This window comes from Erithacus rubecula (assembly GCF_903797595.1).
Source record: "Erithacus rubecula genome assembly, chromosome: Z".
Lineage (NCBI taxonomy): Eukaryota > Metazoa > Chordata > Aves > Passeriformes > Muscicapidae > Erithacus > Erithacus rubecula.
Window position 1 is genome coordinate 14,403,368 of NC_136661.1, and position 16,723 is coordinate 14,420,090.

The following is a 16,723-nucleotide window of genomic DNA, read 5'->3' on the forward strand; positions in this document are numbered from 1 at the left end:
ATTGTAATATGAATACAGGATGCGTGAAAATGGTCAGCGTGAAAGCAGTGACATTGGGTTGGGAAATGCTGATGTTGCAGGATGATATTTCTGAAAATGTGAACTTTAAGGAGACTTGCAGAGGGAGCATTTTCCAAATGTGAAATTGGTGATATTCAGGTGATATGGCAGATATTCAGAGACAAAGGACAGAAGTGCAACCAGGAAAACAAGTGGGCAGTAGAATGAAGATGAAGATGAGGTGGGTCAGATGAACTGTAATGGAGGCAGGCTTGTCTGGGTTGCATCTGGCAGTGAAGGGTGAGTGTACTGGCTAAAACTTCCTGCATAATGTCAGTGGGCAGGATATACTTGTAGAAGTGGAAATAAGGATGAAATTGTTTTCATGCACTGTTAAGGTAAAGATAAATGAGAAGATGACAATGGGGAGATCTGAGGAGAGAGATACATTAGCATCAGGAGTGGTAGAACTAGCACTGTTAACCTGGAGGAGATGCAGAAGGGCTGCAGAGGAAGGGAGTTGGTTATCAAGGTGTGCTGCTTCCTAAAATAATAAATAAATACTACTAATAAAGGTGAATACAGTGTGAACATTGCAGGGGTATCGAGATAATTCATCTGGTAAAGTGAGACACTGAGTGGGTAGGGGAAAAACACTGTCAAATATGCTGGGATATTTAAAAGGTATTTTCTAGGTGGAATGAAGCAAGGGAAGGGCTGATGAGGGTTTGATTGTGGACCAGAAGTCAGTATTCCTGTATGTATACTTCTTTGAAAAATTTGACATAAATAGGAGGTACTGCATGCAAAGTGGATGTGCTGGGTAATTTTTGTGGGTTAATGTGTTGCCATTGGTACTACGACATTCCATGATTCTGGTGTGGAAACAGTTGATTCATCAGAGTGGGATTTACATCCTAATTATAATATGGCTAATTATTGTATTCAAAAGGAGTATTCTGACATATTGGTACTTTTTTCTCCTTCCCACAAACCTTAGAAATACTTCTTATTTAGAATTTTTTTTTTTCAATAATAAACCTTGCAAAGCTGAAATTCCTCATATATCAGCAGTTTGGACTTTAAATGGAGATGGTGATAAAAAATAATTTAATCATCTGTTCTTTATTCATATTTGCCTCTTAATTGTAATGGTTAACCACAGTACAGTTTCTTGAGATAACACTTTATGGCACGGAAACACCTGGTTTGTATGTAGAGATTGCAAAATTGTATTGTTGTGCATAACAGCTCTGCTATAAATTAGACCCAAGGATAGTGGGATGTGGCCAGCTAATGCTTCCTGATCTGTATTTCACATATGGTACTCTGTTAGCTTTTTCTCTTTTATTACCACTCTGTTTCCTGAAAATCTTTTTTCTTATTAATCTTTATTCATTGACAAAAATCTGTATTTTTTTGGTTTGTTTTCTGCAGGCAGCATCATAAAAATCAAGTGAAAATGGCATTTAGCAATCTGACATCAAAGGCTATACTACTGTATGATGAATGGATTAAAGATGCTGGTGAGTCACTTAAATCTAAATCTTACTAACTCCTAATAATTTTGACTAGCAATGTGTAGCTATGCTAGGTGTGCTGTTTATCAGCTTAGAAGTAGCTTTGTCGTTTGTCATGTGAATATTTGTAAGGCTTGCCAGGTTACCTATTAACATGGCAGTCTAGTTTCTGCATTTTAAAATAGGAAGTAAACAAAACTCAGTTTATGAATATAGACTCTGAGTAAATTAAGTGCAGGCAGTGATTCTCCTGTCAGTCTTTGGTTGCCTGAGAATATCGTTTGAGTTTTTCCTGTGGTGCTGAATGTATAGTTTAAACTCTTTTTCCTTACCAAGCAATTGCATTTTATCTGTTAATTAGTGCAGGCACATTGCATTACTGCATTTTGCTCTCACAAAATGGAAAAAAAAAAAATCAAAATCCCAGCCCTGGTAAGTTTCAGTATTTTGAAATAATCGTCAGAGTAATTAACTCTTGTCTCAGTGGTATTTTGAAAAACTAACTTGTAGTTAGTAAGGGATGTTAATCACACTTTGCTTTTATGTTGCCAATCTGTTATTCTGTATGTTGTTATTCTGTATCAGCAAAAGTTGATATTGAAGATCTTGATTTTGGGATTAAGACCCATCAGTCTCAGTATTTCTCTCTGTGGTAGAAAGATAGTGACAGGGATTAGATAATTCCTGGGGAAAAAAAAATTAAGTGGTTAAGGTTTGATGGATATGATTGCAGATCTATCATTTCTAGCATAGCTGAGCACCATTTTTCTTGTTCTGTCAACACACAGTGTACAAGTGAGCAGGGAGCACAATCAGTGTGACTCATGGGGTGAAGTGGATTGGATGGAGCGAGCATTCCTGCTGCAGTGACTGTGACCCCAGAACCTGAGTTGTCTCCATGCCCAACAGTGCTTGTATTTGGCATTTTGTATCATAGTGTTAGTGGTAGAACATGGTTTTCTCAGGTTCAGGCTGGGATGAACAGCAGGAAAGGCTTGGTAGGAGCAGGGAAAGGGTGGATACAACAAAAAAAGTCACTTGTGAAGAGATGGTGGTTCTCTTGCAGTAGAAGAGGGAGCAGATTCCTCATGCTGCGGGTCACAGTCGTTGGTCTGTGGGCAGCAGTGCTGGCACATTGCAAGCTGTGAACAGCATTGTAATGTGTTCTCCTCCTCAATCTGTTTCTACACTTCCAGTGGCTGTTAGCCACATCAGAGAGGTGAAAGGTTGCTTGAATGCTGTGGGTTGAAAAATTCGCTGATTTGAAACATTTGGCTATGAATGAAACACTTGACAAAAATAACAGTCGTATAATTTTATCCTTAAAATACAGCAGCAAACCATGAATGTTTGCTGAGTCAGTAGTTTGGGATCATTCTGAACCAAATCTTCCAAAAGTCAGTATAAAAAGAAAATTAAAGAAAATAAAAATTACATGAGGGCCACCTGCTTATGGAGAAATGTGACAATCTTTGGTGATCCTAGGACTCGCTGATGAACCAGAACAGGGTGCAATGGAATCACAGTGATGCTCAGATGAAATACCTGCCAGCCTTATCTGCAGGGAGAGGAAATGGGGTGTGCTTAGGAGGAGGTGCCTCTTCAGTACAGCTCTCTGACATAACTGTGGAATATTTGCTTGTTGTATTATAACTTTCCTGTATGAAAGTGTGTATTTTGTCTTGCTGTAAAGACAGAAAATCATGTCACTTGTGATACTGTGTCTTTTCATTATATGTGAAGAAAGAAGCACTGAATCCTATATGGGTTAAATCACATTATCCAATCAATATGGATTTGAGGTGAATGGATTCTGAAACATAATCGGTGACAGAAAAGCTTAGACCATCAAGAATTAAATACTTTTCTGTATCTGTTTTAGTAACTACTGTAGACATATGATTTTTCTTTTTTCTTCTCCCCTCACCCTCTCTAGATCCAAGACTGGAAGGCTGGCCACTCATGTCTTCACCTTTTCCAACAACTTTTATCATTGGAACCTACATTTATTTTGTCACTTCCTTGGGACCCAAACTCATGGAAAATAAAAAACCTTTTGAACTCAGGCAGATCATGACGTTTTATAATTTTAGTGTGGTAGCCCTGTCTTTATATATGACTTACGAAGTAAGTACTGTGTTTGAAATGTATTTCTGTATTTCATGTTTTTAACAACTAACTTTTAATAAATTTATTAATATAATTCTCACACTGCAATTCTCAATAAAATATTACTGTCATGGAAGTAATTATATTCCTCCAAGGTGTATGCTAAACTTGTAATTCTTGGAAAAGGGAGTAAATCATACCCAGAAAGAGAGAACATGAATCATTTTGTGTCATTATACATAATATAAAAAGTTTAAAGTTTTCATCATTTAACTTCTTTGCACTGCAGCAGGCAAAGCAGACAATATGCTTTTCTTAGTATCTTGTAATTGTTTCTGTCCTACTAGGTGATAATGTGATAACCTGCCCTTAAGGGGAAGGAACAACAATGATTCAAACACTCTATAGTGTATGTCTACTATGAAATCATCTTCATTTAGATTTACCTTTTAAATTATACAAATCATTGGCAGAGGTTAACAAAATCTAATTCAAGATATTTTTGTCCTTTAAATGAACAAAACCCTTCTAAACAAAAAACCTTCAACCTCTGCCCCCTGCTTTTACCCCCAAGTCTGAATTATTAATATCTTTAACACTGATTTTCCCCACAACCCCAAAATAGCAAATTTTCTTTTTTTTTCCAAAAGCAATGTTGAGATTTTGGTGCTGTTGGGCTTTACTTGTTTGTTGGGATTTGGTGGGCTTTGGTGGGGTTTTTTGAAGGGTAGCTATTTGTTGATGGTATTGTGTGAATGACAGCCTTATATGTTTGCTTGGTGGAACATCACTGTGCTAGTACTGACCCTGTGCATGACTCTCAGGTTAAGTGGCTATTTCAGCTTTGGCAAGCTAGTAATAAAAAGTTATCAGATTATTGTGACAAATTGGCAGGATATGTTCCTGTTAGCTTACTTTGCATGAATCTTAATAATGAGTTGCAGTGAACTACCTGGCATTTCTTCTAACCTCTCTAGAGGCACTGCAGCAGCAGCTACTTTGTGTCATGACTGTTGTGTGGAAAGTGGTGGGAACACTTTTTGCTATTTTGACATTTTGCTGAAAAATTGCCAAATTTCCTGTTGGAATTGGGTTCCAAGTTTGGTTTTAGTTATGAACCTCAAACAAACAAAACCACACCAAATAATCCTACAAAGAAACAATAACAGAAAAAAAAGCTTCTGTTAGTGTCTATCCCTGGCATGGTATTCAGTGAGTCTGCTGCCAAGACTTCCACGTTACAATTTCATGAAAGAGTGGGTGGACAGAATGTAACCAATTGAATGTCTGCTATTGTCTGGTGGTCAGCAAGAAGCTGATTCTTTACCTTTTTGGAACCAAGTCATTTGGTGGACATTTTAGTACTGTGCTAGTTTGCTAGTGTTCAAAAAAACATGCTCTTTTTAAGCAATCATTCCTTTCTGGAGGTTAAAAGGACTAAAGCCTGCTTCTGTTAGGAGAGGTGAAGCTCTTACTGAGTGGATGTGTGAGTGGATAGTGATAATGAGAAGAATCACAAAGATATAAAATACATATGTCATAGTGGCTGGCAGTAGAATAAACCAAGTATTATAGTACTAATATTGTTGCTCTTGTCCAAACTTTAATATATTCCAAGAGAAAAGATTATATTATATTTGGTACATATAGTCCTTTGGTCATGTGTGTGCTCTCAGTTGTAGCTTCTTGTCACCCTTATGAGTGAGAAATTAATTAAAACATTAGGTTTAACTAAGCAGAATTTTAGAAATTGTGATATTAAATATACATAATGCATATGGATTTGTTCCTTGTCTTTAATGATAATTAACAATGGCTTTCTGTTGTGCTGGCTTTGTTAGAGTACTAAGATGATTAATATGCTGTGTTGTAGTCTTTTTTGCATTAAGATACTTAGCTGTGGTAGCAGTTTTCAAAAGAATAGTATTTGGTTTTGTGGTCTTACACAGTAAGTTGTTTTTTAACACTGGTTTTGAGATGCATCTCTTTCTTCTCTTCAGTTACTAATGCTGAAATAATGGGTGTAGGAAGAAAATTCTTGTCTATGGGTGTGGTACTGGAATTAGAAATTCATTAATCTGCAACAGCAAAGGATTTTTGTGGTGGCTATCCCACACACAGGTAGATGATTGACAAAGATGCTGATTTAAGGTGTTTTTAATATTGTTTTTCCCCTCCTGCTTAGTGGTTGCAAAAGTAATCCAAGATTAATGAATTTTTCAAAATATGTAAACAATCTTTGCCCTTTTCTTTCTTCCAGTTTCTCATGTCAGGCTGGGCCACAGGATACTCATTCCGGTGTGATATCGTTGACTACTCGAGGTCACCGACAGCTCTCAGAGTAAGTTGCCAAAGACAAAGGTGAATTGTTACCATAGAACAATAGAATGGTTTGGGTTGGAAGTGACCTTGGAGATCACCTAGTTCCAACACCCCTGATATGAGCAAGGACAACTTCCACTAGACCAGGTTGTTCAAAGTAGTGTGTTATACATTTACTTTATTTTTAGAAATGCTTTTGGAACAGCCTGCTTTTTGAATACACTGTTGTAGAGTGGAATGCACTAAATGGAAATGTCCTCTTGCATAATGTAGAGTACATGAGTTAACTGGAGGGATGGGTTGGTTGGTTGGGTGAAAGAAAGAGGCAAGGAATTCATTGGCTTGTTTTTGTTGCTTTTAAAATTCCTTTAAGTTTAAAAATTGTTTTGTGTTTTTAAAGAAAAACCAACCAAACTATGCATTTAAATATTTCTGTCTACCTTGGAACATCACTCAGCCCAGTGATTTCTTTTATATAGATATTTTTCTTTTATATAGATTATTATTGGTCCTGCTCAGTTTTGTTTACAACTTTTATGGTTTAACAATTTGATTTTTACTCTTGCAGATGGTGCGAACTTGTTGGCTTTACTTCTTTTCCAAGTTCATTGAATTATTAGACACTGTAAGTTTTTATAACCCAATAAAAGAAGTGGTTCTGTTTCCTTTTCATAGATGAAGAACCAGTGCTGTTTAGGGCTGAGGATACAAGTTGCTTTTATTTAATAATTCAATCTTAAACCATTAGAATACCATTACATTTACCATCATGTTTACCCCTATTATCTCTCTGCATGACATTGTCCTTTTACACTATGCTTCCTTCATTATCAGGAAAAATGTTAATGAGGGAACACACCTTTAAATATTTAGGAATTCTGTATAACTTGTCTGTTTAACAGCTGAGTACACTAATCTATTATGCTATGGCAATGCTTGTCTCAACGCTGCAGATAAAAAACAGTTGATCATGCTGAATATTTTTTTTACATCATCTTCAGATTTTGTCTTCCCCATCAATATCATCAACTGCTTTGAAAGTGGGACAAGATTGCCATACCTTCTTGCTCTAAATTCCTCAGATGGTCTTGAGTGTCATGACTATAGAGAAGTATGATGACAGGCTGACATTCTAACCTCTTTTAAAGAAAGTCTGAGCAGCAGTACATTGAAGCAGAATGCAGACCTCACTCACCACCAGCAGCCATCTTCCCAAGACTGGTACCAGATAGGACTGACTGAGATATTTTCAAATCACCTTCTGAGTGTTGGAGTCAGCTGCAGTTCTATTTGCCCTGTTGTTTGGGGCACAATATTGGTGGTTCAGGACCTGACTCATTAGCAGTGAGGATGTTCTACATCCTTTGAGCAAAGCTGGTCATCTGCAAATGTTCACAATTCAACACTGGAAGATCTTACTAACTAAACCTAATGGAATGGTAATGCAAGTGTCAGGAATGCTAAAACTAGAAAATCCGGGCAAGTATATTCCTCTATTTGCCTTTATTTGCCTCAGGTCATAGTGCTCCTTTTTAATTAGTCCTGAGTCTGATTTTTTAATTTTTAAATTTCTTTTGTTTGAATACAGACAATTAGATACCTGTTCCTCATCAGCTTTTTTGTTTTATTGCAAAAGTAATTTCTTAGCTGTGTTTAAATCAGCTGATTCCAAATGTTTTCTCTGGCACACCAGACATCTTTTTTTCTGTATCTGATACTACACTTTTCATGACCTGATTTCTCCTTAAAGTTTTTTTACTATCTTCCCTTAACATTTTGCATGATGCCTGCCCTTTAAAATAGGGCCTGTCAATAACAATTAAGAATACCTACATATTCTGTACAATATTCTGTACAATTTTTATGTTTTCTGATGGTAGCTAAGTCAGAGTTCATAATAAAGTGCTATTTCTCTGCCATAGTGTTTTCTACTGCTAGTTCTTCAATTAATTTTCACAAATGGCCTTTCATTAATAGTTCAGGGGACTTAAAATGTGATGCTTGTAGAGACTTCTCAATCCAAGCTAGTCCATCTTACATGGTTTGTTGCATGTGTAGGAGATGGCTCAACCTTTGACATTTAGTTTCAAAGGTTGTCTTGGCTTTATGGATTTTACTTATTGGTTTTAAGTATTTTTGAAAACTAGTTTGCTTAGCCGCACACTCACTCAGTTTTCCTTCTTCTCCCAACACTGTAACTGTGCAGAACTTTAAAACGTATAGTAGCGAGCAACCAGTACTGATATGGACATTTTTCTTTAAATATGTTTGGCTTGATTATCTTCTATAACATTCTGCTCATTAAAAATCTGTTTCAGATATTTTTTGTACTGCGTAAGAAAAACAACCAAGTTACATTCCTGCATGTTTTTCATCATTCCATTATGCCATGGACCTGGTGGTTTGGAGTCAAATTTGCTGCAGGTATGGAGAGAGAGTGGAGTTACAGCTGAGCATCTCTTCTGGTAGTGAAAGTTACCTATGGTAGACCAAAAAAAAAAAAAAGGGAACAGAATTAAACACTTTGGAAACATCAGTGTTTTTAAATTTAGTCTTCTACAGTATTTTATGGAACAACTGAGATCACCATAATTATTTAAATGGGTGGGGATTAATAATTTTTCCTATTTGATGGCATTTTGTTCAGTGTTGAGATTTCTTATGGGGGAAGAGGTGCAGAGAAGAGAGTTGGGTACAAGCTAAGAACATTATTGCATGAAAAAGAGAAGTCATTGAAAAATCATAAGTGCTAGGGGAAATACATGAAACTAATAATTCTGTTGAAACTACTTCATAACCATTTCGCCCCCTACAATGTTAGAACTGAGTTGGAAGGGAGGATTGTGTTCATTTTTTTTCCTGTTTGAGAAGTTACTTGGTCTTTGCAGTTACTTTTACTGGCTTTAAGTAGTATGGATGGGATTTATTTACACCTGGTATTTCAGCTTTCACAAAACTACAGAAATATTTTTTTCGGACCTTCTTTATAAAAGAAACATATTTGAATTGTTCTGAATTTAAATTCTTTGACCACTACCAGCTTACCTTCACTTTCTCCTTTCCTGCTTGGTGTGTCTTTGCATGCATTTTCTTATACCACATTATCAGTGTGCACCGCCAATAAATATAACTTGCCATGATAATAGTATGAAAAGCACAGAGTGGAGAAATGCACAGTAATTTATAAATCCATTTCTGCGACAGTTGAGGCATTTTTAGGAATTGCTACTGAGAAATAGTGGGGTTTCATTACCTGGAAACATGTTTTGTGTTTTTGCTTTTTTTGTCCCAGAAAAATGGTGATGAATTAATGAAGCAGTTGTTCCATTGCTTTTCAATCTGATATCTTAGTGTCTGTTTTGTGTCTGGTTTTTTTTCTAGATAAAAACAGACAGGCCCAGAAAGCACTCCAGAAAATTTGTAGACTTTTGAATCTTTCCAGTGTGCAGCTTTTCATTTTGTATAAATGGATTTACTTCTGTTGTATTTGCTGAGTGGATTGATTATGTATTTCTCAAATCTTGCTGAGTGACTGGTATTAAGTTAAAACTATGAATGATTGTCTCAGCATACACCCCAGTGTTTTTATAGGTCTGTGAAGAGAACCCTGCAGCAAATAGCAGTTCCTCCTCTTCAACCTTGAAAATTTTCCACTTATGGTGATTAACTTTCTCCTTTTTATCTGGGTGTTGGATCAGTATACCAGCTACAGGCTTCTGATTTTGCATCAGATTCAAATTTCCCATGTGATAATTTGACAAATACTTTCAGCAAAGTGTGCAAGAATTTTGTCCTCTGATAGTAATAGTCCCTCATATTTATGCAGAGTTGTGTTTATTCCAAAAACTCTATTGCTTATCTTTACACTTATCTTTCCAAATACTGTTGTTTGGTAAGTTAAATTTTTTTCCAAGAATTTCAGTCCTGCTGGTGTTTACCTTGTATTCAGTTTCATCAGTGTTTGTCCTTCTAAGCAGCAGCATTGTCAAGTTTTCAACCTGTTTGTAAAAAACCCAGCAGTTCTGGATGGCGATGCTGTTTTTTCTCTGATCTGATAAAAAAAGAGAATTATAAAATCATGCTTAGTATAGTGTTGCTTTTTGGAACATTTTTTTGTACTGTTGTGTAGGTTCCTTTTTTCTCTGCTCCAGCTATTTATTTTTTTCTTCTGAATATTCACTGCACAAGCCAAAAAAAAGTATGTATATTTGAACTGTAAGAACATTCAAATTATTTTTAAAAATAAAAATAGCCAAGTTTCAAAGAAAGTTTGCAATCACAGCTGGAGGAGTTATGCCTGCTCAAGCTGGAAGATTAGTGTGAGCTACTCAAAACAAAAATATGCTTTATTTTCAATTGGAATGATTCTAAATGGGAAAATGGCACTCTTTTTTCTCACTAAATGTCTCCTGTTATGTCTTCTTGTTTTCTTTTTGATGATCATTGTTTCCATGTCCATGTTTCTTTTGAAAATACTTTGCTGTCTGCTGCTTCTTGGATCACTTGTACCTCTAATTTCCTATGTTCATTAAAATGAAGTTATTTTGAGCAGGATCATGTATCTCCATGGATAATCCAATGAAAAAGAAGTGTTTCCTTACTTGTTCTTTGAAATGCTCTTGTGTTACCAGTTTCAGTTATAAATTTATCCCAACATGGTCTCTATTAAAGTTTCCCTTTCACTGTAAGTATGTTCTGAGATTGACAATGGATTTGTGGGACCCTGGTTCATGATTATCAAAACTTACTGTCTGAAACTGTATTTCATTCCTGGGGAATCTGGAAATCGATATTGACAAGAGACTTGTTACTTATCCTCTACAACTTTTTGAAGTTCATCATGATGTCTAGAAAGGAGGCAAAACCCAGGAAGAATAAGTTTTCTGTGTCTCTATCAAATGTGGTTTAATAAAAAATAATTTAAAAATGAAACGAAAGAACAAAAATTCCACTAAAATGTTATTGCATGTTATTAGATCAGCTGGGTTTAATTGCTGTTTTGGGAATGCTTAGGTAAATCTTTTCTGAGGCAAGAAACTGATATGATCCATCAGAACTGGTATCAATCCAATTCAGGTAAAACACTTGAGGGTTAGTCAAAGTCTAGATTTTGTAGTACATGTTTTCCATACCCTGGCTGAAGGCAATCTGCTAGGACCACAGTGGCTTTTTAAATACCTGCTGTAAGACTACTACTATGTTTTGTTTTTCTACAGGTGGTTTAGGAACATTTCACGCCTTGCTGAACTGTATTGTGCATGTTGTCATGTACACTTACTATGGAATCTGTTCTTTGGGACCAGCCTATCATAAATATTTGTGGTGGAAAAAGTATATGACAACTATACAACTTGTGAGTAATTGTCTTTGCCATATGCATCTCTCAAAAATCTGACTGTAGCTAACACAGATTTAATGCAATATTTTTTTTCTTTTAGTTATGCCCATGTGTGGAGCTTACAGTTGGTATAAGACTTACTAATGTGTTAACTGAGGATAACAAAAGGTTATAAGGTATAACAAAATATATAGGTTATAACAAAATATATATAGGTTATAAGGTATAACAAAAGCGCTCCACAGTAATATAGTTAAATCTGCTGACTTCTGCATTCACTGTAATCAGATTTAGACAAATAAGCTTTTCATTTATGCAGTACTTGATAAATATATTTACAAGACTCATTGCTTGTATAAAAAGTTTCAAAATATAAGCACCAAGAAAATACAATTTATGTACAGGATACACATGTGACTAGTAACTAATGTAACATGTAGTAAGGAAAGGGAAAAACTACTTCTTTAGCATTTGATGTTCTTTCATAGAAAATGTTTGTGTTTAGAAAATTTACCTCCTTCCAACCCAGAGCATTGAAACTCATTCTTGCAGTAATTATATTGTTTCATCAGCTTTAGGTCAAATTCAAAAGGTTGCTCTTATGAGTGCTCTTTCATGCCTACCTCATTTAATAGGTAGATTTTTCAAAATTCAGTTTCTGGCTAAAGAATTGGCTTAGAATGAGCAAGGAAGCTGATGGAGGCAGTAAAGGAGCATCCTGCCTGCTTGCACCAGGGCTGGTTTTAGTAGCAGAGTTCATATAACCATGTATAACTCTGAAAATGTAGCCTGAATATTTATAACTTGGTCTTTTTAACCTGGAGGCACTACCAGTGGACTATTAACTTGGAGTTCATGTGGAGTGTCTTTTTGTCACATGCTAATGTGCAGGGAAGGTGGGAACTCTTCGCTAATCCTGTAATGGTTGCTTGATTTTTTTATTTTTTAAATTTTTTTTTCCTGGCTAATTTTCCTAAAAGAGCCTCCCATTTAGCATTTAAAAACATTGTCTGCCTCCCTCCTTTTTATCTGAACTGGCCAGGGTAGAATCCTATTCTCCTCCCATAAGTTTCTTAGTTTGTCCCAGAACTTCTCTTCCTTCATTACGTAAACCTGTTTTTCAATGGAGTAATATTGTGGGGAGATGGGCTATAAAGGTGCATCTGTGTTACATTAAGAAGATGTATTGTCCCTGTTGCTCCTGCTTTCCCCCCCACTCTACCCCTACTATCTGTTTTTCAGCAAACAAGCTATGCTGAAGTATTTTAAACTTCTGTAGTAAGGTTGTAATTTATTTTAAAAGTACTTATTTTCTTCACCTTCTTCCTCCAGGTCCAGTTTATTATGATTACAGTCCATATAGGACAAATCTACGTCATGGATGATTGTCCGTACCAGTATCCAATTTTCATGTTTATTATTTGGCTTTATGGCTCTATGTTTTTAGTCTTGTTTCTCCACTTCTGGTACCATGCTTACACCAAGGGACAAAGACTGCCAAAAATGGCAAAAAATGGCATCAGCAAAGATCAGTGAAACAAATTATTGTCTCTAAAACCAAAGAATTGTATATGTCAAAGGGGAAACTTGCACTACTTGACAATCAAGATGTTTAGGTGCGCACACTACATGGTGTATATTTTGTATGTTTTCTTCCAAAACAGAATTTGTATTTTTACCGTAAGTTATTTGGGATTCAGAACGTGGGAGTGGGGAAGAACTGTGGATCTCTGATTTAAAAAATAATTAAAAAAAAAATAGAAAAAAAAAAAAGATAGATGATCTCTATCTAAGAAATGCACAAAAATAAAGTTAATTGGAAAAACTAAAATGTGTATGACAAGTACTGAGTACTTTGAACACACTTTGAGGGGGATAAAATCTACTTCACTTTAAATGTTGTAAGTTGCTAAGACTGTCAGCTGCATTTTATTGTAAGAATGATTCTTCAGTAAGTACTGTTTATAGACTCTAAGGCATATTAATATAGTTAATACATAAACATTGTTACATCTGTTTATAAACTATATTACTTTAAAGGAAGGATTGTATGTTAATCTGTAAAGACAGCGTTTCATTTGAAGATCAAAGATTTTTGGATATACTGTCTTTTACTAGGAGAACTGAATTCATTTCATGTTCTACGCAGTTGAACATTATCATAAATGTTGGAAAGCTACTAATATGGGGATTATCTGAATTGTCTTGTAGCATAGTGATCAAAACATCTTACTGATTTGTTCACTGTAGTAGCCAAATATTATTCAATGTGTCTATGGATATACTTTATATTGGTAGCCTGTGCTGTTTGTGAAGTGGGGCTAGGAGGATTATGGAATCTTTTAATTCAATAGCCAAAATCTTAGTACTCAAATAAAATGTAAAAGAATTTTGACTTAATGATTTAAGCTTAAATGTCACCTACCATGATTGTACTGTGCTCTATTTTCTTCCATTTCCATTATCTACTGAAATACATGTCTAGAAAGAGTTTGTGTCATCTTGGTTGTTTTTATTATTAGGGCTTGCTTTTATCAGCTCAAGGTTAAAATCACTCCAGTTGTCTTATCTGGAGCCAGGCAAAAAATGTGACATTCTCTGAGCTTTTGAAAGCGGGGCAGGCAGTGATGACTGGGCATGCTCCACTCTGTGTAGGATTAACAGTATGTTGTTTTCCAAGGTTAGGCAGATTGTTAGGGTCACATTATTTTGGAAATCAAAGGAACTTGCTGTTTGTATGTTGCACTTGTACTGCACGAGTTTATTAAGGAATTGGTGCACACAACAGACCTGGAAATGAGGAATTAAATCTGTTTAAATTAATATTACCATTAAGGGTACTGTTTTCTACAACACACAAAAAATTAAACTTGGAATATTTGCTTTTTACTTGATCTGATCTGTGGGATTTTCAATTACTCAAAACTTTGAGGCAGATTTTCATAGCCTGCCTGTTACACAGAGTAAGCTTTGTTACCTGTCACACTTTTATTTTACTGACATTTATGGTGCATTGTAAATGCTAAAGGAATGTAAACTTTAGGTTTGACATGAGTTGCAAATGTTTTCTTCTGAGATTACATCAAGTTTTAAAAAGTAAATAAAAATAATTTATATTTCATGTATTCACTATTTACTCCCCGTAGCTGTCAGCTCTCATGGCAATTTGAAAGTAGATGTCAAAGTATTGGGATGACATGAGATTTGAATTGCAACCTCTGAATTTTAGATGCTTGGTCCTAGAATCATCAGTGTTCAGTTCCCAACTCCCTGGCAGTACAAGTGGAGAGAGATGCTTTATCACAAGATCCTAAACAGCTGTGATGCTGATCAGGGACCACATCTCTTTTTGGTGGGAAATGCAGTCCATTATTGGCTCAAAGTCTCAAGTCTAGCCAGCTCTTTTGGCCTGTATGTATGCCCCAGGCCTCCAGTGTTAGGGGGCTTTCCTTAGGGACAGAGACCTATTGCTGTTTTTTCAAATAGCAGGGAAGGATTTGCCAGTTGTATATGTTATCTTTAAATAGATTTATTTATTTATTTATTTATTTATTTATTTATTTATTTATTACATAAGTAGTGATGAGGGAAGTAGGACAATTTGATTTTTTTTTTTTTTGGGCTTTCTTGGGCCTGCACATTCAAATGTGTTTCAGAAATGTAGGCCTTATGAGGCAAAGGCTGTAATAGCTAGTCTGTAGTGAAAGCTGGGTAATAGTACCCTCTGCTTCTTGTGCAAGGAAGCAGGCATTACTCTGTAGCCTTGCAGATGATTTCTGTGCTGGTAGGGGAACTCCTAGTTCTGGTCTCTGATTTTGCAATCGTACCTCCTTTCCTGCCCCATATATACGAATGGAAGAATGCATCCTGCATCTCGGTCTGAAGGGACAGGTTCTTGTTTGTTGGTTTGGGAGCTAGATCTGCAACTGATTTTTCAAACTCACTTGGAACTAAGACTATGCACAGTCAGAAGTAAGGAGTGCTGCATGTGGACAGGTGCTGAACAGAAAGGAGACAGGAAAACTTCCAATTCCAGCAGTTGTACACTAGCCAAAGGCTTCCACAGTCAGTTGTTTGAGATTAAAAACTAATAAGGAGGAGCAGAAACTGGAGATGCTAATCATACTGTGGCCTGTCAGCAAGTGCTATGTCAGATTCTTGCTGCATAATATCTTGCACAGTGGTTTAGTCTTCTGTGAGTTATAATGCATTTGGAGAAAGAGAATACAGTGTTTCACAGTGAGTTGTATGGGTGCAGCCTCAGAGGATGCATATAGTGTAACTGTGCCAATGACATCAGCTCAAAACAAATCCTGTCCTACACACAACGTAAGGATCATACAATTTTTATCTCAACCAAAAAAACTGTGCATCTCACATGCTTAAGTGTGTACTTTTGCATTAGACTATAGAGTCCATCCATGTTATGGTGAATGTTGACTGACAATGGGGGGGGAATGGGGTTAAAATTTTGTTTTCCTTAAACCTGGTGGTAAAGAAACACTGTTGTTACCAGCCACTCCTCTCCTGTCAGAGTCCTAAAAATTGGCAATTAGCTCCTCTGTTATCCCTGCCCGTGCAGGATAGGTGTCCTGGTTAGCAAAATCTTCTGTCTTAAAATGGAGGTTTCCTATTTACTTTCCAAATCACACTTTCTTTAAAATGCTCATTAAAAGCTAACATGCAGCTCAATGAGTTCTGTGGCAGCAGCATCAACCCCTGTCTTCTGAAGGAATAATATCAAATGCAATTGCAAGTAATTATCATCCCACACGCTACCTGAATTCAAAACAAAATGCTTTAACAAAAAAAAAAAAAAAAAAAAAAAAAAAAAAAAAAAAAAAAAAAAATCGTTTGGAAACAATTCAAAAAGATTTAAAATTGAGGGTTTGGAAGGTTTTTTTTAGTTTGATTTTTTGCTTTGTTTGTTTAGTTAATGCAAAGGCTGTGTTCTCTTTACCGGGGCAGCAATTCACTGGCCAATATTTTTCTGACATGCTTTAACTTGTTGCCACACACAGATTGGTCAAACGACCAGACAGTGGGGACTACGGCAGGTCACTTGGTCCAACCTAACTGCTCAAGCAGGGCCAGCCCAGAGCACATGGCACAGGACTGAGTCCAGATGATTCTGGAATATCTCCATGAGGGAGGCTCCAGAACGTCTCTGGGAAATCTGTTCTAGTGCACAGTACCCATACAGCAATATTCCTCCTCATGTTCATGGGGAACTTGCAGTGCACCAGGTGTCTGCCAGTTGTCTCTCGTCCTGCTGCTCGACACCACCAGGAAGAGCCAGCACGCTCCCGGGCCACCGGAGCCTGCGGGCTGTGGCACCGCCACCCTCTGAGCCCCCCACAGTGCCACCCACAGCATCATCCACAGGGCTCCCACAGGGCCATATACAGCGCCACCCTCTGAGCCCCCCACAGTA

General features: G+C 36.5%; 1 protein-coding gene across 7 annotated transcripts in view; it reads left to right on the forward strand.

The window, feature by feature from the left end:
* Positions 1–13,062, forward strand: part of ELOVL7 (ELOVL fatty acid elongase 7) — a 30,936-nt gene extending 17,874 nt beyond the window's left edge. For 6 of the 7 annotated variants that reach the window (XM_079330778.1, XM_079330776.1, XM_079330777.1 and 3 more), the window contains 7 exons: positions 1,438–1,526; positions 3,457–3,647; positions 5,890–5,970; positions 6,520–6,576; positions 8,270–8,375; positions 11,168–11,304; positions 12,622–13,062. In XM_079330778.1, coding sequence (XP_079186904.1) covers positions 1,463–1,526; positions 3,457–3,647; positions 5,890–5,970; positions 6,520–6,576; positions 8,270–8,375; positions 11,168–11,304; positions 12,622–12,825 — 840 coding nt within the window. In that variant the 5' untranslated portion in view covers positions 1,438–1,462 and the 3' untranslated portion in view covers positions 12,826–13,062. Of the gene's footprint in view, positions 1–407; positions 533–1,437; positions 1,527–3,456; positions 3,648–5,889; positions 5,971–6,519; positions 6,577–8,269; positions 8,376–11,167; positions 11,305–12,621 lie in introns of those variants that run through there. The other variant, XM_079330773.1, reaches the window with a different exon arrangement.
* Positions 13,063–16,723: the final 3,661 nt, after the last annotated feature.